This window comes from Heptranchias perlo, chromosome 34 (genome assembly GCF_035084215.1).
Source record: "Heptranchias perlo isolate sHepPer1 chromosome 34, sHepPer1.hap1, whole genome shotgun sequence".
NCBI classification, from domain to species: Eukaryota; Metazoa; Chordata; class Chondrichthyes; order Hexanchiformes; family Hexanchidae; genus Heptranchias; species Heptranchias perlo.
In genome coordinates, this window is record NC_090358.1 from 30,299,945 (window position 1) to 30,321,549 (window position 21,605).

The 21,605-nt window shown below is 49.0% G+C and overlaps 1 protein-coding gene across 1 annotated transcript in view; it reads right to left on the reverse strand.

Annotated features, from left to right (window-relative positions):
* Positions 1-12,920: 12,920 nt before the first annotated feature.
* Positions 12,921-21,605, reverse strand: part of chsy1 (chondroitin sulfate synthase 1) — a 69,224-nt gene continuing 60,539 nt past the window's right edge. The window contains 1 exon segment of the mRNA XM_067971654.1: positions 12,921-18,065. Coding sequence (XP_067827755.1) covers positions 16,473-18,065 — 1,593 coding nt within the window. The 3' untranslated portion in view covers positions 12,921-16,472.

Consider the following 21,605-nt stretch of genomic DNA (forward strand, 5'->3'; position numbering starts at 1 on the left):
TCTGAAAACCCTGTAACCAGGAACGTTGAGCTGCCATTTCTGCCCCTCTTTAAGCCATGTTTCAGTAATAGCTAAGATGTCGTACTTCCAGGTGTCTATCTGTGTCCTCAGCTCATCTGCCTTATTCACTAGACTCCTTGCATTGAGGTATGTATCATTAAGCATTGCCAAACTCCTTTGTTGTCTATTTTCTAGCCTTCGTTTCCTCTGCCCTCCAAACTCACTTACTAATTTTCAGCCTTCCATTTCCAGCTCTGCTTCTCTCCCTTCTGAATCTACGCTCAGGTTCCCATCGCCCTGTCAAGCGAGTTTAAACCCTCCCCAGCAGCACTAGCAAACCTCCCCGCGAGGATATTGGTCCCGGCCCTGTTGAGGTCAACCCGTCCGGCCTGTACAGGTCCCACCTCCCCCAGAACCAGTCCCAATGCCCCAGGAATCTAAAGCCCTCCCTCCTGCACCATCTCTCCAGCCACGCATTCATCTGCTCTATCCTCCTATTTCTATTCTCACTAGCACGTGGCACCGGGAGTAATCTGGAGATTACGACCTTTGAGGTCCTGCTTCTTAATCTCTTTCCTAACTCCTTAAAATCTGCCTGCAGGACCTCATCTCTCTTTCTACTATGCCATTGGTAGCGATATGGACCACGACCTCTGACTGTTCACCCTCCCCCTCCAGAATGTTCTGCAGCCGCTCAGTGACATCCTTGACCCTGGCACCAGGGAGGCAACGTACCATCCTGGAATCACGTCTGTGGCCACAGAAACGCCTGTCTACTCCCCGAACTATAGAATCCCCTTTCACTATTTCTCTCCTGACCTTTCTCCTCCCCCCTTGTACAGCTGAGCCACCCATGGTGCTGTGGACTTGGCTCTGGCTGCACTCCCCAGAGGAACCATTGCACCACCGGTTAGAGAGTGAGATGCACTCGGGACACTCCTGAACTACCTGCCTGCTCCTCCTTGTCTGTCTGGTGGTCACCCATTCCCCCTCTGCCTGCACTCTCTTAAGCTGCGGGGTGACCACCTCCTGAAACGTGCTATCCCCGTAGCTCTCAGCCTCGCGGATACACTGCAGTGACACCAGCTGCTGCTCCAGCTCCTCCAGCTGACGACACTTCCTGCACCTGTGATTGTCCAGGACACGAGAGACGTCCTGGAGTTCCCACATGGCACAGGCCGTGCATTGGATGGGTGTGAGCTGCCCTGCCATGCCTCGATTTATTAGATTGTTTAAACTTAACAAAAATAAACTTAAAGACTTTAAAAAAAAACACTCACGAGAAAAAGAAACAGCCATCAGCGACCAGCCAATCAGCTCCTTTACGTTATATTCCCATTCTGTGTTGCTTTTCCCAAAATGTTTATTTCATACCCATATTCCTGCCCATCTGCACACCCCCAGAACCTATCGATGTTCTCCTCAGGCCTCCTGAAAGCTCCACACACTTCCCCATTCTCCCAGCTCCATGGTGTCAGCAATGGTTGATATTGCTCACTCTATGCGCTCGTCCAATCCATTGATGTGTATCGAGCACGAGAGGAGGTCCCACCACTGATCCCTGGGTCACCCCAGTAGCTGCATCTCACCAATCTGAGAAGCATTTATTGACTCGCCCTCTCTGCTGTCCCTCCTTCAGTTACCTCTCTATCCATGGTATCGCTGCACCTACAGAACCAGGGCCTCAATCTCAAGCAGAACTTTATCAAATGCTTTTTGAAAGTTCCAGGATTTGCCCAGACATCCCCAAGTGATCACTAATCTTATCGGTTACTACGGCCTCTTGCCGTTCTGTTACTGCGATGTGGGACTAATCAGTCTAGAGTTGTGTGAGGAAGAATCTCCTGATATCAGTTATCTGGCTTTATTACTTTCCTGTTTTGAACAAAGTGTGATTGGTCAGCACCCTCCTGTCCTTTTGATTCAATCCCTGTTTCCAAATAATTCTCAAGTACTTTTTTTGGTACTTTATTCTCACTCAGATTTGGAAAATGACCCTTAATCCAGGTTACTCTGTATCTCATGCTAAAACTTTATAAATCACGGGTTAGGCCTCAGCTGGAGTATTGTGTCCAATTCTGGGCACCGCACTTTAGGAAGGATGTCAAGGCCTTGGAGAGGGTGCAGAAGAGATTTACTAGAATGGTGCCAGGGATGTGGGACAGCAGTTATGTGGAGAGACTGAAGAAGCTGGGGTAGTTCTCCTTAGAGTAGAGAAAGTTAAGGGGAGATTTAATTGAGGTGTTCAAAATCATGAAAGGTTTTGATAGAGTGAATAAGGAGAAACTGTTTCCAGTGACAGAAGGGTCAGTCACCAGAGGATACAGATTTAAGGTGAAAGAACCAGAGGGGAGATGAGGAGAATTTTTTTTATGCAGCGAGTTATTATGGTCTGGATTCCACTGCCTGAAAGGGAGGTGGAAGCAGATTCAATAATAACTTTCAAAAGGGAATTGGATAAATACTCAAAGGGAAAAAATTTACTGGGCTATGGGAAAAAGCAGGGGAATGGGACTAATTGGATAGCTCTTTCAAAGAGCTGGCACAGGCATGATGGGCTGAATGGCCTCCTTCTATGTTGTATCACTCTGTAATCCTATGATTATTTGCTCCAAGGCTCTTTGCTATCTTTCACTGTGTGCATTCACAATAATCGTTTTATTATTATTATTCTCACACTGTGATTCTCTAACCTCCAAACTCTTGTTTACGATCAGTCCAATGAGCAATCACTTTTCTTCTTAAACAATTGTACTCAATCACTTTGGGAATATCCATGCATTCTGGGTAAGACTTAAACCAGACCATAACCCTCGATCACATGGCTCCTCAGCACTATCAATTCTTAAGAATGAGGATTAAATAATTTTTTCAGAAGTTTTTCTTGTCCAGTATAGTCTGTCGCCTTGGTCATTACTCATCTCCTCCCTATCTGGACAGTGTGGGAGCAGAGTCCTGTGATAACATTCACCTCTCCACACAGTGCCAAGTGAGTGCAGCAAAGAGTGTCAGGGCCAGCTCGAGACTGTCGCCCAGACCCTCAGGGTAATCTCCTTAGCAAGACTGATCCAGAAGTAAAGGATAAATTATTTGAATGAACACTGATAAGCCATTGTGAACCCTGCAAAAATTCTGAAATGAAAGAACGATCACTGAGATAATAATGACTTTTAAAATACGTTTCGAATTGAAAACTAGACAAGCCTGGCTTTGTTTAACTTCACACAAGTTTTCACTGTTTTGTTACAAGTGCAATTACTTTTTTCTGGCACTCTGTGTTCACCCAAGGGTTGCTGGCACACTCACTATATCACACCACCTTTTGTCAAAATTGTTTACAGTTCCTATTTTTTAGAAGTAAAAGTTCTGATATTAAATTGCAACGAACAAGGAAAGTCTTTGTTAAAACCTTTGCTTTAGAAAGTCAACATTTATTACGAGTTCCCAAATGATTCAGCATCTTAAGGAAGGTTCCAAGAACCCAGTAGTGGGTATTAAAAGACGTCACGGCGAGTACTTGGGGCGTGTAGTCTCTGCTCACTCAGTACGGTGAAGATTCAGAAACAGTTCAGAGGCCAGTGGGTCACAACAGCTGTGGTTAAAGTTAAATATCACTCTTTGGAAACTTCTTCTCCGGAAGGCACTGACTGGGGATGGAGTATGTGTTGACTCACACGGGCACAGGCAAGTGCCAAGTGCTGATTCTTCTTGTTTGACAGGGAATATTGGCAGGCTATTCAGCTGTGGAGGGAATCACAGCTGAGTTAGATCATCTTTGCACTTGACACATTTTTCAGCGTGAGTCACTGGCGAGTGATTGTAAGCAGGACAATTGCTGATTTCATCTCCCCATCAACACCCTCTCCACCCCAACCCATCGCTAGCCCAGGAATGCGGAGGGAAATCGCAGCGCTCCTGTTGCTCCTCCGGGTATTCAGCACAGGCCAGGAGATGAAGCAGGGACCTGCTGGTTCGTGTGGTTTAGTGTATTTGATGGTTGTGCATTTTCCCACCTGAGCCAGTTTGTGTGTGTGAGGGGGGAGGGGAGCTTGGTAATATTTCATTCATATTTTATTTGTTGTTGGGTGTGGACAAAGCTGCTGTAGATGAACAGCACCAAAAACACAGCAGCCGCAATTACATAGCTGCAAAAACACAGCCCCAAAAACACAGCCTTAAATACACAGCCACAAAAACACAGCTGCAAAATCACAGCCCCAAAAACACAATCCCAAAAATATAGCAGCAAAAACACAAACACAAAACACGGCCATAAAATCACAGCTGTAAAAACATAGCTGTAAACACAAAGTCGCAAATACAAAGCACCAAAAACACAGCCCCAAAATCACAGCCCCAAAAACACAGACATGGAAAAAAAGACCCAAAAACAGTTGGAAAAACACAAACCCAAAACACATCTGTAAAAACACAGCCACAAGCACAAAGCCTCAAAAACACAGCATGCAAAATCACAACCCCAAAAATCTAGCCTTAAAAAACACAGATCCAAAAACACTGCCGCAATAACATTGCTGCAAACACAAGCGCAAAACACAGCTGCAAAAACACAGCTACAAAAACATAGATGCAAACACAAAGCCACAAAAGCACTGCACCAATACACAGCAGCAAATACACAGATGCAAAAACACAGCTGCAAAAACACAGGCCCAAAACACAGCTCCAAAAACACAGGCCCAAAACACAGATGCAAAAACACAGACCCAAAAAATAGCCACAAAACACAGGTGCAAAAACATACCTGTAAAGCCACAGCCACAAAAGCACAGCTGCAAAAACACAAACCCAAAACACAGATCCAAAAACACAGCTACAAAAATATTGCTGCAAACACAAAGCCACAAAAATACAGCACCAATAACACAGCTGCAAAAACACATTTGTAAAACCACAGCCACAAAACCACAGCCACAAAATAACAGCCCCAAAAACACAGGTGCAAAAACACATCTGTAGAGCTACAGCTACAAAACCATGACTGCAAAAACACAGCCACAAAAACACAGGTGCAAAAACACAGATCCAAAAACACAGCCGCAAAAATATTGCCGCCAATACAAAGCCACAAAAATACAGCACAAAGAACACAGCTGCAAAAACACATTTGTAAAATCACAGCCACAAAAACATGGCCGCAAAATAACAGCCCCAAAAACACAAATGCAAAACCACAGGCGTAAATACACAGACCCAAAAACACAACCCCAAAACACAGCTGCAAAGACAAAGCCTCAAGCAACCGCATCACAGGCTGTCAGCTGGAGGAGCCCTATTTAAAGGGGCAGTCCTCCAATGCTGCTCCTGCGGAAACCAACCAAAAGTGCACCATGGAGCAGCCCAGGGGAAAGGCTGCTCCCAGGTTTAATGATGCCTCACTCCAGGTCCTACTGGATGGGGTGAGGAGGAGGAGGATGGGAGGAAGTGCCCTGCCTCTGCCACCAAGAAGGCCTGGCTCGAGGTGGCAGAGGAGGTCACCAGCAGCAGCAACATCTCCCACACCTGGATCCAGTGCAGGGAACGCTTCAATGACCTAACTAGGTCAGCCAAAGTGAGTACACTTACTCATTCTCCAACATTCCATCTTCCACATCACCGCCCCCACCCCACATCTCCTTCTACACTGCCAACACTACTCTATCACATCACTCCTCACACCCACTCAAAGCTCATCCTCAACTTACCTGCACTTACTCACCTCGCCAGTACTCATCCCACCACTACCACTCAACCCAATCCTCATACAATCTCATGACTGTCTCATACTCACCCTCTGATGCATCTCTTTCACAGTCAGCCTCACCCAAACCAATGCATTCAGCGGTTGGCCACGTCACCATCCCTCACTCACGCCTCTCTACTTTCTCCCCTTATAGTAGAGCCCAGAATGCACGGGAGAGGGCGAGGACCGGAGGGGGGGCCGCAACATCAGGTCGTCCTCACGGACGTGGAGCAGGAGGCTCATGAAGTGAGCCGCACCCTCGAGTGCCTGTCTGTCGGGGACGCCGAGACTGCCACCCGACAAACAGCTGGTGACAGAACTTTAACATTCAGCACTCACAATAGCAAATGATGTTAATATGCCTTGCCATCTTCAGCACCTCAACATCTGTCATCATGCTTAATATTGCCTTCTGTTCTCTTACAGGGCCTTCAGCGACCGCTGTGACGGCGGAGGGTGATTCCTCACAGGACCTGCCGGCCTCTGAGGGGCACTGTCACATCTGAGTGAGCCATCCACCAGCGCAGATACACAAACCTCGGTGGGTCTCAGTCCTCACTTAGTTGGGGTCGCACATGGTGAGTCACCACACACACGTGAGCACGAGCAGACAGTGGTGGCAGGGGCAGCTGTGGAGAGTCCGCCTCGGTGGGACCACTCTTCTCCAGGCTCTGCTCAGCTGGACACAGATGTTGAACCCTGGGGGCCCATCCTTTAAAAGGAGAATGATCGAGGGGCAGCAGCACATTTGCGAGGTGCTGGAACAGGTGCCACGCGCACTCTCCACAATCGGGCAGAGGATGGAGGAGTCCAACTCCTGCATGAGTGGAATGGTGGCACAGGTACAGGAGGGAATCTCCGAGATACTGTCACAGGTACAGGAGGGGAATCTCCGAGATAGTGTCACAGGGACATGAGGGAATCTCCGAGATAGTGTTGTGGGTAAGTGCGGGAATGTCTGCGATGGAGGGAAGGTTAGCCTCCATCGAGCTTCAAGCACGGCTCAACAATGAGTCCATTGAGGCCTTGACAATGGCCCTTCGGACTCAGGGTGAGCAACTTTCTGCTGCCTTAAACAGGCAGATACACTGGCACTGGCCTCACAAGGCTTCACACATGTCCTCCAAACTGTCGTCCAGCAGGGTGGTAGGAGTGATGTGGGCCTGGCCCAGGAGAGGGATGATGGCGAAAGGGGACATGGAAGTGGGGACACCACTCAAAGCGCTCCCACCTCTCACCCGTTGCCCCCCTCTCGACCAGTACCTGCAATGCTGCCTCCTCTCCAGGTGGCCGAGTCTGCCCCTGCACAGGTGCAGGTGGAGCAGTCTTTGGAGGGGCCCTCACGGGCACCGAAACCCAGAGGGCATAGGCCCAAAGCATCTAATCGGTCAGGGCACGAACAAGAGCAACCTGCCACTACCTCTGCTGCAGCCACAGGGGAAGCACCATGTAGGAGTAGTCGGAAGCATAAGGCAAAGGTTTTGTGAGCACAAAGGGGATGCACAAGGGTGTTTGACAGTTTGTCATGTTTTTTATTTATATTTGATTTTTGTTAATGGCACATTAAATATTATTATTGTCACCACGACTGCCACGTCTTGTCCATTCTTGACTGGCTTGTGTAATAAGCCCCTTTCATGAGGTTCACCATGAACACCCACACTTGATGCCACCCATTGGGTCACCCTCCAGTGGGTGTATGTGTAGTTGCAGGACTATTTTGTGCGGGTGGTGTGGCCGCTGCTCTGTCCAGGTGGTGAGGACTGGACTCTTCACACTGTCTGATGTTAGGAGAACCGTTCACATATCAGTGACTCCCTGGCCTCACGAGCAGCCAGGTGAGCCACTGTTCTGCCCATGGGTTGCTCCTCCTCCTCCTTGTCCTCCTCCTCAATAATGGTGGCAGATGTGGATGGGGCCTCCTCCAGCGCCACCCCTCTCTGTTGTGTCATGTTGTGCAGGGCACAGCAGACGACTATAATGCGTCCCACTCTGTCTGGTGCGTATTGAAGCGCTCCCCCAGAACGATCAAGGCACCTGAAGCGCATCTTGAGCAGCCCTATAACATGCTCGATTGTAGACCTAGTAGCGATGTGGCTGTAGTTATATCGACGCTGTTGCTCGGTGGTGAGGTTCCTCAGAGGTGTCATGAGCCACGTGTGCAGGGGGTGTCCCTTGTCCCTGAGGAGCCAGCCCTTGCGGGTGTTCGGTGCGTGGAAGAGGGGCGGGATGTTGGTCTCCCGGAGGATGAAGGAATCATGGCAGCTGCCAGGGTATCTGGTGCACACGTGAAGGAATCTCTTGCTGTGGTCACAAACGAGCTGAGTGTTGATGGAGTGATAGCCCTTCCTGTTGATGAACAGTCCTGGCTCGTATTGCTATATGGGTGCAATCGATTACACCCTGCATCCATGGCAAGCCAAAACACAGCGTGGAATCCCACTGCCCTCTGTGTCTGGCTGAGGTCATCCATGGGGAAGTTGATATGGAGCGAGGCCCTGCGAAACAAGCCGTCGGTGACCTGCCTTATGCACTTGTGCGCAGACGACTGAGAGACCCCGGTGATGTCCCTGATGGCATCCTGGAACGATCTGGAGGCGAAGAAGTTGAGGGCAGTGGTGACTTTGACAGCGACAGGTAAGAAGATGCTGCTTGGGCCCAGCCTGGAGCAGCTCGGCATGAAGGAGGCTGCAGATGTCCACGACTACCTGGCGACTGACTCTGAGCCTCCGTGTGCACTGCTGCTCAGAGAGGTCCAGGAAGCTGAGCCTCAGTCTGTAGACCCTGTGGCGAGGGTAGTGCCTCCTGCGGCGTTGCTCTCTCTGTTCTTGCCCTCTGTGCTCTTGTGCAGGTGCCTGTGGCACAGCACTGTGTTGTGGAGCTCCACGTGGCGGAGGTGGACAGCATGCCTGGTGATGTTGCTCATCCTCGGATGAAGTGATGAATGCAGCTATGGCACCCCCCCGATCCTGACTGTGTGAGTTTGAGGGGGTCCGCAAAATAGGTAAATGTGTTTTCACAGCAGAGTTTAGGGTGTAAATTAATAATTTTGAGTGGAAGGACAAAGGTGTTGCAGCCAAAACTTTGTCTGAAGTGAGAGTGCCCTGCTGCAATAAATGAGGTTTTCCCCCACCTGTCAAATAATCCTTTGCATCTCCCACTGGCTGCTGACTGAAACACGTCTGCTCCAACAGGGAGTGTTTCCCACAGCACGGGAAACACGCTGAGGATCCTTCAAAATTGCACCCCTGCCAAAATCTCCAGTCAATGAGGTCTGTCAAGTACCTCAACTACCTAAATAAGTATCAAAATGAACATCTCGCCAGCGTTAATTGCCGGTGGGAGTCCCGCATACGGGAGCTGCGCGCACCCGAACACGTCATTGGGGAACCCGGAACTGAGCGGGTTGGAGCCGGGCTTTGGAAGATTATGGTAAAGCATCTGGAATTTCCTCACCTCCTTCCTTTAAAACCCTGGGGCGGGAACCATCAGGTCCTGGGGATTTGTCAGTCTTTAGTGCCATTATTTTTTTGAATATTGTTTTCTTGCTTACGTTAACTTTAGTGAGTTCCAGCTCTTGTTTCATTATTAGTTTCCCTGGAATGTCGGATATATTATCCTCTTCCTCTCCTGTGAAGACTGACACAAAGTAATTATTCAACGAGTCTGCCATTTCCTTGTTTTCATTTGCAATATTACTCACATCTGTTTTTAAAGGACCCACATTAGCCCTGACTACCCTTTCTCTTCTAATATAATTGTAAACACTTTTTGTGTTAATCTTGATATCCCTCGCAAGTTTCTTTACGTATTCCCTTTTTGTGGAGTTATGATCTTTTTTGTCTTCCTTTGCTGTTCTTTATATCTCTCCCAGTCCCCTGGATCTACACTATTCTTTGCACTTTTGTACGCTCTTTCCTTTATCTCTCATCTCTTTTGTCAAGGATGGCTGTTTGATTTGGTAAGTAGAGTGCTTATCCCTCAGGGGGATCTACTGGGCCTGTGTTAAGCTAAGTTCATCTGTAGTTTTACCCAATAACAGTTTTGACCAGTTTCCTGTCCTTATTCCCTGTCTCATCCCGTTAAAGTTATTCGTACCAAAATCTAGAATCTGAGTAACTGTTTTAAATTTCTCTTTTTCAAACCAAGCATTGAATTCGATCATATTATGATCACTGTTAGATAAATGTTCCCTTACTGTTAGATTATTAACGAAGTCTGGCTCATTACTCATCACTAAATCTAGTCTGACCTGCCCTCTTATTGGCTCTAGAACATTATTGCTCCAGAAAACTATCTTGAAATTCACTACCTTTCTGACTTGAGCGACTCTGCTCTTCCCAATCTATATGAAAATGAAAGTCTCCCATTAAAATAATTCTGCTTTTGCTACAAACCTCTCTAATCTCTGAATTAATACATTCTGTCACTTCATCGCTGCTCTCAGGGGGCCTATAGACAACTCCCATTACAGTTTAAATCCTCTCTCATTCCTCACTTCTCACCATAGAGTCCCCACTGATTGCTTTCCTTTATTAATGTTGTAATAGTATCTTTAATCAATAACATTTAAGGTGGTGGATGGGATGCCAATCAAGTGGGCTGCTTTGTCCTGGATGGTGTCGAGCTTCTTGAGTGTTGTTGGAGCTGCACTCATCCAGGCAAGTGGAGAGTATACCATCACACTCCTGACTTGTGTCTTGTCGATGGTGGAAAGGCTTTGGGAAGTCAGGAGGTGAGTCACTCGCTGCAGAATACCCAGCCTCTGACCTGCTTTCGTAACCACAGTATTTATGTGGCTGGTCCAGTTAAGTTTCTGGTCAATGGTGACCCCCAGGATGTTGATGGTGGGGGATTCGGCAATGATAATGCCATTAAATGTCAAGGGGAGGTAGTTAGACTCTCTCTTGTTGGGGATGGTCATTGCCTGGCACTTGTCTGGCCCGAATGTTACTTATCACTTATGAGCCCAAGCCTGGATGTTGTCCAGGTCTTGCTGCATGCGGGCACGGACTGCTTCATTATCTGAGGGGTTGCGAATGGAACTGAACACTGTGCAATCATCAGCGAACATCCCCATTTCTGACCTTACGATGGAGGGAAGGTCATTGATGAAGCAGCTGAAGATGGTTGGGCCTAGGACACTGCCCTGAGGAACTCCTGCAGCAATGTCCTGGGGCTGAGATGATTGGCCTCCAATAATCACTACCATCTTCCTTTGTGCTAGGTATGACTCCAGCCACTGGAGAGTTTTCCCCCTGATTCCCATTGACTTTAATATATTAAAGGGAATGGGGAGTGAGCAGGAGAGTGGGATTAGACTAGGTTGGATATTAAAAGGTATGGGGAATGAGCAACATGAAGGGATTAGACTGGGTGGAATATTAAAGGGTATGAGGAGTTTGCGGGAGGGTGAGTGATCCGATGAGTGGGATTAGACTAGACGGGGTATTAACGAGTAAGGGGAGCGAGCAGGAGAGTGGGATTAGACTGTGTGGGATATTAAAGGGTACAAGGTGTGTTCAGGAGAATGGGATTGGACTAGGTGGGATATTGAAGGGTAGGAGTAGTGAACAGGAGTGTGGGATTAGATTGGGATATTAAAAGTTATGGGGAGTGATCAGGAGCATGGGATTAGACTGGGTGAGATATTAAAGATTTTGGGGAGTGAGCAGGGACTAGACAGTTTATGGAGAATAACACTATCACAGTTTGCATGGTTTCGACAGCCTGTTCCTCTATCGCCCAATGTTGCAGTGGCTGATTGCGGGAAATGGTGAAATTCCCGTCCTACACAGTTTGCTTCCCAACACATTTTAAATGGAGTAAAGGACTGGATGTCGGAGTACCTGTTTCAAACAGGCGGACGCCTCATTTGAATATTGAGTAGAGGTCGGGTTGGTTTTGTCAGTGTGCGGGTGTGTGGGACGCCCAATGTACAGGACTCCCATTTGATATAGTGTCCAGGTCGGTCGGCCGCAGTACGTGCCCTGGAGTTGATGGAAAGGACACAGCAATATAAAGGGAAGTGAATTCCAGATATCTTGCTTCATTCTTTTTCCTTTTCAGCAATTAATGTAAGTTATTTAATTTCCCCCAGCACCAGTTCTGGCACCAAAGGGTCTCGCAATGGGTATCCCACTCTCCGACATGTTTGGAAGGATTTCTGTCTCTTAATTCAATATTTCTTACCCTCTATTTCACTTTCTGTACCTGATTTGACCTTGAGTTCACTATTCTAACTTTCACTTCCTGGTTCAGCCTGCACTCTTCATTAACCATTCTTCAGTCTGGGTGGTTAAGGGGATAGACAGTCGCTTGCCCTGTTCACACAGGTCCCAGATGCCCGGGAGAGGGGGCTGCACTGGATTCAGTACGAGAGGAACTTGGCGTGAAAAAAAGACACGAAAAGTTTATGGGTTCCGTTCACTCGCCGCTCAGAGGAAAATCTGGGCCGATCTGTTTACCTGGAATGTTCCTTTAATCATTTTGAACACATCCATCAAATCCCCCTCAATCCCCTCGATCTGATAGAATCCTGCCCAAGTTGCTCCAGCCTTTCCTCCCTGGTAAATCTGTCCTACATATCTCCTGAGTTGTTATATCTGTCCTATAAGTGAGGAGCCCAAAATTGAAGTAATATTCCAGAGATGTTGTACAATTATGACCTTTTTACTTTTGTATTCAATCTTGCTCAGTAAAAACCTCCCATTTGATTCTGGTGCCCAGGGTCGGTCGGCCGCAGTGAGTGCCCTGGAGTTGATGGAAAGGACACATTGCCCTTTTTAAAGCCTTTACCTTGTCCACTCACTTAACATTTTCTACATGACACTAACGCTTTTACCCATTCCCTACATTGAAATACGCCTTAATTGTAAAATTTCTCAATTAGTTATTGTTACCAGATTCACCACTTCACATTTTTCTGTTAAATGGCATTTGCTGTTTATCTGCCCACCCTCCCCGCCTCTTCCAATCCCTCTCCCAGCCTCTTCCAATCCCTCTCCCACCCTCTTCCTATCTCTCTCCCCTCTCCCAGCCTCTCCCTCTCCCAGCCTCTCCCTCGTCCTCTCTAGGATCCTGCATTTCTAATCCTACCAATTTCATTTCATTAATGTTGACATTTTTTTTTCTATCATATTATATTCATTGGCAAATGAAATCACAAAAACACAAATTTTATTCAAATATTTAATAAACCAGTATGTACATAATGAAGTACAGAGGGATTTTAAGAATTTTACACGGAGATTTGCATTGCAAAATTTCAGAACTTTATTAGTTAAAAGATGGAAAACACATAATAGTCATTAAATTGCATCTCATTCAAATTTAAAAAACAAATTTTGTCAAACAAACTGTCCCAAATTATGGAGGAAGTTCGCACAATACGGAGAAAGCTGATAAAAAGCAGCCCGCGGACTCCGGCTGTTTTATAATGTGGGCATCATTGCTGTTTATCTGCCCACCCTGGAGATATTTTGGTTACATCAACCGGCTCAGTTAAACTTTCTCAAAATTTTTGAGTACATCCAATTTGAAATTGCAGAATCCCTAACACACGCACAAACATAGACACACACGCACAAACACAGACACATGCACATACAAACACAGACACATACACATACAAACACAGACACATGCACATACAAACACAGACACACACACGTAAAACAAAATCAAAGTTTCCCCACACTGGTTTTGATTGCAAGTGTGGAACTTTACGCTCATAACAAAATTTAGATTAGAAAACTTTCCCTTAAAATCCTTGCAGATATGTAGTAAGGTGCATTAAACAGTGAATTCAATTAGTGAGGGGAAATCCCAGTAATATTTATCATTACCTAATTTGTAAACTTGAACTGACAAGGAAACGCTATCGTGTACACGCAGTACTCTTTGAGATAATACGTAGGAAGCAATGACAAAACGAGGAAGTGCAATGAATGGCCTTCACTGCGGTCAGAGCACGGAGGCTGCTCTCCCGTATAAACATAATTAGGTTGGTCCAAAATAAAATACAACAGTTTGTGTCTCCAACATACCGCACAAGGTCCAAACTCAAAGGGCAGTCGTAAAGATCCAGAGAGTATTACAGTATTAACGAGAGGACTGGAACAGGCAGCTTTCTTATCCTATCACAGTGGAAAATGTGAAAACTCAGCAGTGTGTGGGTGCAATGACGAGGAATGTAACAAAGGATTTATACATCACACAAAATCACCGTCAAGAATTTTAAAATTAAAGGGACAATGAAAGGAGGAAATAAATTCAGAGTCAGGATCAAAATGTAAAACAAAGAGTTTGGTCAGTACGAAAATATTGATACTGTGTGCAGCTGAATTATTCTCTCATTTGTAATTAAATATTTAATTTGTGTCTATGAGCCTCGGATTCCGATGGACAGAGTGTGGGGGAAATCTCAGCTAATCAAACACATTTATAAAGATCAGGGGTCTGATACCAGTGCAGGAAACCCTCCCTCATTGGAGGGCTGATCACAGACTGAATAAAGGTGTGATTAGCACCAAGGGGGTGCTGAATGGTTTCAAATCTCTGGATGTTTTCTCATTAGTCGCCTGAAAACAAAAAACAAGCACACAGTAAACACACGAGTAACACACAGTAAACACACATTCACACGCTAAACACGAGTAACTGGAGTTGGCAGAAACTAACGTAGAAAGTAGTTAAAAAAAGGCAAGATATGTAAATGACATTTTACAAATAGCACAGGTGTGTTTAAGTGGCTTTGTGCTGTTTTAGCAGAAGTAAGAGATGCTCAGTTGGCACCTTGCCAATTACTGAAAGGACCCAAGGGCCTTGGGCGGATTGCCTGTAGAAGTATTGAAGCTTCACAGACAGAGGATCAGCAGACAGCTCCTTGCACACAGTACAAGTTAGGGGGAAAACAACTTTTGGTGAAAATTTAAAGTGTACGTCTCACATTCACCAAAGGGTCAGTGTGAAGCAAAGTTTTACATCCCCTTCCACTTTTAAAAGGAAGAGTCCAAGTTCTTCTAAAAGGTTTTAAAAAGCCACAAAAATAATTTAAGTTTCAAAACTAGATTCATCTCCTGTTGTTTAAATGAAGGGTTTTTAAACCCTCACTCAGGCTGTGCCTTCAACTGCTGCTCCAGCGGTTTATCCAATTCCATTGGGCCAAACATGGTCTGGATTATAAACACTTTTTGTCCTCCTTCAGCAACACTTTTCCTTAAACAGTAGCTCTAATAAAGGAGGCCATAAAAAGTGACCGACTGCCTTGGTTTGAGCATGTGGAACAGACTCGGGCCCGGCTGGAGCCTCTAAAAAGGAGCTGGATTGACATCTGTTGAGAAAGGGCATTTGGGGGTGGGGTACTGAGGGGGACCCTGTAGTGAGGTAATCGATTAACAGATGCTGAGGGAGGGAATCCCTGAGGGAAGATCCAGGCCTGGGCACGGAGCATCGCCTAGCAACAGCCCAGAGAGGCGGGTCTCCGCCAGGAATGGAATTCGGCCCATTTTCCTTCCATTTGTTTAAGTGGAAGAAAAATGAGATGAGGACCGTTAATGGTGGGCATCCTCCCCGGCCCATTTCCCCCTCCTCGCTGCATTCAGACATTACTTTACAGCCAAACCCCAAGCACAAAACTACCCCCCCATCCCACCCCCAACTGCAGTGGGACAGAAAGGCCTTTTCTCACTCTTTGAATTGATCTTCTAGTGTGGGAAGAGTCTGTTCCCTAAGAAACACCAGTCTGTAAACGTTCAGTTACAAGGCTGAACTTCTCCATTTCCTTCCTTTCTGGCGCAGTCTAGATTGCAAAAATATGGAAATGTTACAATAAATCAAAAAATGAATTCCTTTTGTGCTCGAGCTACTGCTCACATTATATTGTATTACTGGGCTGGGGGAGGGGGGGAGTGAAAAGAAAATACATTTCAAAAGATATTGGTTACTGTGTGCGCAACCTAGTAGAAAGTAACCAATAAAAAGTAGGCAAGATAGTGACATGTTGAAGATGCTGCAAATGCCAGCCTCTAACAGGCAGCTGACCCAGGCACACACCACCGAGGAAACTAAATCAACACAAATCTTTGGAAAACATGGCACAAACCCTCCTAAATATACATAACAGAACACTGTGGAATAAACAATCAGAACTTGGGTGCCAACATTGCGAAATAAAGACTCAAATCAATAAATTCTGAAACTCTGACTGATGAGTAAAGGAATGACACCAACAACTGAATTAAGGAAAGTTCTGACATCAGGTCATCGGCGAAACATGGGACCATGTTATGGAGTGACAACAGGGTCAGTGTGCAATAACCCAGCTGGTAGAAATGGGCACAGTCCTTTCATAAATTTAAACATCAACCCAAAATTATTCACATTATAAGTTAGATTTAGAAAGTCTCGGGGAGCTGGACAGACAGATTCTGTACTCATCGAGGTTCGTGTCCATCACCCAATCTCCCGGCTCCTCAAGACAAGTCGCGCGTGGTTACTTGTTTCTTCATTCAAGTCCTGCCATTCGCCAGAGCGTTAAATAGGATCTGTGCAGCCAGCAACACTGATGGGAACACTCATCACAGTTTCTTTATTCAAAGTCAAATGTATTTTTGCCTGTAAAACAATCATTTATTTACAATATATATCTCCAGCCACTTTAATCAATGCATTTTATCAAAAACTTTAAAAAAATAAATTAGAGAGAGTTCTCCAGCCGAGCTGGATTTTAGGCTGTCCTCTTTGAACCATCATGATTGCTGCTGTTGCCCAGACCGGGTCTGTGTTTCTCCAGCCATAGCTCAGCCAGCTGCTGTGTGGAGCCATAGGTTGAGGCTTTGGAACCCAAGCACATCTTGTATTGTTTAGCTTCCAGGTTTGGGTCACAATAGACTGGATGGTGGATATGAACGATTCCAACTTCTTGACTCCTGAATGGCTTTAAACCAACTTGAATCACTTTGTTGAAGAGATCCACATCTTCCATCCCCCAGCCCTGGATCGAGACATCAAAGCCACCGGCAAGTAGCAGGTCACTTTTGTAAACACAAGTGATCCCAAACCCATAGTGTCGCCAGAATCCGGTCTTTATCGTGAAGGCATAATTGTTGTCATTGGGAACTTTCCCAGCGTGTACAATCTTTGGGTCATATTGGGTGAAGATAATTGGAAAGTACACTTGTTTCCCTGGAACAGCATTATCCCTGCAACGCTGCAGAAAGTCGGCAGTAAAAATCAAGTCAACGTCACAAAACAAAAGTAGAGAAGCATTGCTAAATTGGGCAGACCCAACTTCGAGAGCAAGAGCCCTGGAAAACTCCCCCGCCACTGGGAGAATCTGTACATCAGCTTTAGGATATTTTACCCGATAGTCTCTCATCAGTTCTACCTGTTTAGTTTTGTCTGGATTCGAATCAGAATTGAACAGCAAAATAACTAATTTGACATTTTGATTTGAAATCAGACAAGTCCTTTCAAAGTTGTCCATGAATCGCGCAAACATTTCAAAACGGCCAGACAACGGGACCAAGATGTTGATTTTCTTATCTTTAGGCTCCTTGAGCCCGACATTAGTGGCTCCCAGTTGGAAAGGAACAAATATTTGGAGGGGGTTGGAGAGGAAGGAGAGAGATCGCGAGTTGCTGTTAATTTTATTGGCCAAATCTTTGGCATCAATCTCTTCACGCTCAGCAAATTGGACCTTGCTGAACGTCTGCTGCAGATAGGCATGTCTCCTCACAGGGACTGTCATCTTCTTGCCCTTGTGTTTTTTATAGAGAAGGAGCAGGTCAAGTACATACTCTGCCCCATACATAGGGTTAACCCTGCGGTAACCATACTGAATCTCTTTGAAGTCAATGACCCGACCTCTGGATTTGGCGTTTGCGTTGATCATTTCCATCACCTGCATGATGATGTCGTCTAAAGCTTCTTTCTGCGAGGAGTCCACCCCTCTCCGAGGGGGCTGCCCATCAAATGCTGAATAAAGGTATTTCCCCGTCAAGAACTCCCACTCCAGCACCTCGTCCCTGTGCTGAGGCTGGAATCGCATGAATGAAGGGGCAATTCCCAACTGAATGTCATCCTTGTGAAGCTTGGAGTTGCTGTACCTGCCCATCAGCACCATCTCTCGGTGAAGCTGGATGGAGCGATGGCGGAGCTCAGCAATCCTGCGGCTCAGCATGTAGCAGTGCAGCCGGTACTGGTAGGCGGGACTTTTGTTAGGGTGTAGAGTGATTGCCCGCTGGATCTTGCTGTTGTGGAGATCTTGGATGTAGCCTTTTTTATTCGGTTCATAGTTTTCATAAAACAACTGCTGCATCTGTGAAAGAAAAGAAGGAAAAGTAAGTACTGAAGACGAAAGGGTTTAGGAGGTAATACATGTAGAAACAGCGGTCTCTGCACTATCTCCCCCCACCCCCCAAAAAGATGTTAACTCTCCATCTGGAAGTGGCTCCAACAATCACCTTCCAGTACCTACCCCAAGAGGCCATTATTTGTACGTGAACCTCAACATCGAGTGCTGGCAAGCTTTTCAACCGTGGGGGCCCCCCCACAGTCAAACACAATCCCTCCCCCTCCAGGAGTCAACACTCGGGCATTTCCAGTGGGTGGGTGGGGGTTACCAGGGGTAGGGCCCACAGCCTAATTTCCCTTCCCTGGCCCTCGGACACAGTCGGCAACAACAGTGACCCAAAGTGCTACCTCAGCAGAGGTCAGACCCAGATTGCACCTGGTCCCTTCCTGGTCTGTGCAGCTCAGAGACGCTGAGTGTTCATCCTTAAACTAACGAAGTCTGTGATGGAGGTTTATGCGCTGACTTTCAATGTCAAATTTGCCCAGGTGCTAAAACATGTGGCGAGCTCTTACTGATTCTTTAACCAACTACTGCCCATTACTTTGGGAGATTCTGCACCTATCGCCAGCCCGGACCCTCGCTCCGCCCATCGCCAGCGCGGACCCTCGCTCATCCCATCGCCAGCGCGGACCCTCGCTCATCCCATCGCCAGCGCGGACCCTCGCTCATCCCATCGCCAGCCCGGACCCTCGCTCCGCCCATCGCCAGCGCGGACCCTCGCTCCGCCCATCGCCAGCGCGGACCCTCGCTCATCCCATCGCCAGCGCGGACCCTCGCTCATCCCATCGCCAGCGCGGACCCTCGCTCATCCCATCGCCAGCGCGGACCCTCGCTCATCCCATCGCCAGCGCGGACCCTCGCGCCGCCCATCGCCAGCGCGGACCCTCGCTCCGCCCATCGCCAGCGCGGACCCTCGCGCCGCCCATCGCCAGCGCGGACCCTCGCTCATCCCATCGCCAGCGCGGACCCTCGCTCATCCCATCGCCAGCGCGGACCCTCGCTCATCCCATCGCCAGCGCGGACCCTCGCTCCGCCCATCGCCAGCGCGGACCCTCGCGCCGCCCATCGCCAGCGCGGACCCTCGCTCCGCCCATCGCCAGCGCGGACCCTCGCTCATCCCATCGCCAGCCCGGACCCTCGCTCATCCCATCGCCAGCGCGGACCCTCGCTCATCCCATCGCCAGCGCGGACCCTCGCTCATCCCATCGCCAGCGCGGACCCTCGCGCCGCCCATCGCCAGCGCGGACCCTCGCGCCGCCCATCGCCAGCGCGGACCCTCGCTCATCCCATCGCCAGCGCGGACCCTCGCTCATCCCATCGCCAGCGCGGACCCTCGCGCCGCCCATCGCCAGCGCGGACCCTCGCGCCGCCCATCGCCAGCGCGGACCCTCGCGCCGCCCATCGCCAGCGCGGACCCTCGCTCCGCCCATCGCCAGCGCGGACCCTCGCGCCGCCCATCGCCAGCCCGGACCCTCGCTCCGCCCATCGCCAGCCCGGACCCTCGCTCCGCCCATCGCCAGCGCGGACCCTCGCTCCGCCCATCGCCAGCGCGGACCCTCGCGCCGCCCATCGCCAGCGCGGACCCTCGCGCCGCCCATCGCCAGCGCGGACCCTCGCGCCGCCCATCGCCAGCGCGGACCCTCGCGCCGCCCATCGCCAGCGCGGACCCTCGCGCCGCCCATCGCCAGCGCGGACCCTCGCTCCGCCCATCGCCAGCGCGGACCCTCGCTCCGCCCATCGCCAGCGCGGACCCTCGCGCCGCCCATCGCCAGCGCGGACCCTCGCGCCGCCCATCGCCAGCGCGGACCCTCGCGCCGCCCATCGCCAGCGCGGACCCTCGCGCCGCCCATCGCCAGCGCGGACCCTCGCGCTGCCCATCAGTTCCAAATTTACAACTGAGTTTAAAAAGCTAATTGCTCTGTTCCAAGAGAAGATAAAATAAATTTCAACTCCAAGGAATTTGAAAAAGGCTTAAAAGCAAACCACAGAATTACACAGAACGTACAGCACAGAAACAGGCCATTCCACGCAACTGGTCCATGCCAGTGTTTATCCTCCACACGAGCCTCCTCCCTCCCTCATCTAACCCTATCTGCACTTCCTGCTATTCCTTTTTCCCCTCATGTATTTATCTAGCTTCCCTTTAAATGCACCTATGCTATTCGCCTCAACCACTCCACGTGGTAGCGAGTTCCACATTAAACCAATGTAATTTAGTTCCGGTAATTTAGGGAAGTTCACGAGGTGCACAGTGTTTGATATCTTTCTGCAGAACTCCTGCCTTCGTGCACGGGGGGGGGGAGCGTCCATCACAGGGTTAGCGGGGAGCGTCCATCACAGGGTTAGCGGGGAGCGTCCATCACAGGGTTAGCGGGGAGCGTCCATCACAGGGTTCGCGGGGAGCGTCCATCACAGGGTTCGCGGGGAGCGTCCATCACAGGGTTCGCGGGGAGCGTCCATCACAGGGTTCGCGGGGAGCGTCCATCACAGGGTTAGCGGGGAGCGTCCATCACAGGGTTAGCGGGGAGCGTCCATCACAGGGTTAGCGGGGAGCGTCCATCACAGGGTTAGCGGGGAGCGTCCATCACAGGGTTAGCGGGGAGCGTCCATCACAGGGTTCGCGGGGAACGTCCATCACAGGGTTCGCGGGGAACGTCCATCACAGGGTTCGCGGGGAACGTCCATCACAGGGTTCGCGGGGAGCGTCCATCACAGGGTTAGCGGGGAGCGTCCATCACAGGGTTAGCGGGGAGCGTCCATCACAGGGTTAGCGGGGAGCGTCCATCACAGGGTTAGCGGGGAGCGTCCATCACAGGGTTAGCGGGGAGCGTCCATCACAGGGTTAGCGGGGAGCGTCCATCACAGGGTTAGCGGGGAGCGTCCATCACAGGGTTAGCGGGGAGCATCCATCACAGGGTTAGCGGGGAGCATCCATCACAGGGTTAGCGGGGAGCATCCATCACAGGGTTAGCGGGGAGCATCCATCACAGGGTTAGCGGGGAGCATCCATCACAGGGTTAGCGGGGAGCATCCATCACAGGGTTAGCGGGGAGCATCCATCACAGGGTTAGCGGGGAGCATCCATCACAGGGTTAGCGGGGAACATCCATCACAGGGTTAGCGGGGAGCGTCCATCACAGGGTTAGCGGGGAGCGTCCATCACAGGGTTAGCGGGGAGCGTCCATCACAGGGTTAGCGGGGAGCGTCCATCACAGGGTTAGCGGGGAGCGTCCATCACAGGGTTAGCGGGGAGCGTCCATCACAGGGTTAGCGGGGAGCGTCCATCACAGGGTTAGCGGGGAGCGTCCATCACAGGGTTAGCGGGGAGCGTCCATCACAGGGTTAACGCCACAATCTCATGCTTCCAGCGGGGGAGGGAGCCTTGGTCCAACATTGGGCTACAACACTCTGACCGCTGACCGACCCCCAACACTGGGAGTGTGGGATTAACTCTAACATTACATAACAAGTTCAATGTTTACTATAAATGGAGGAACTAATTAT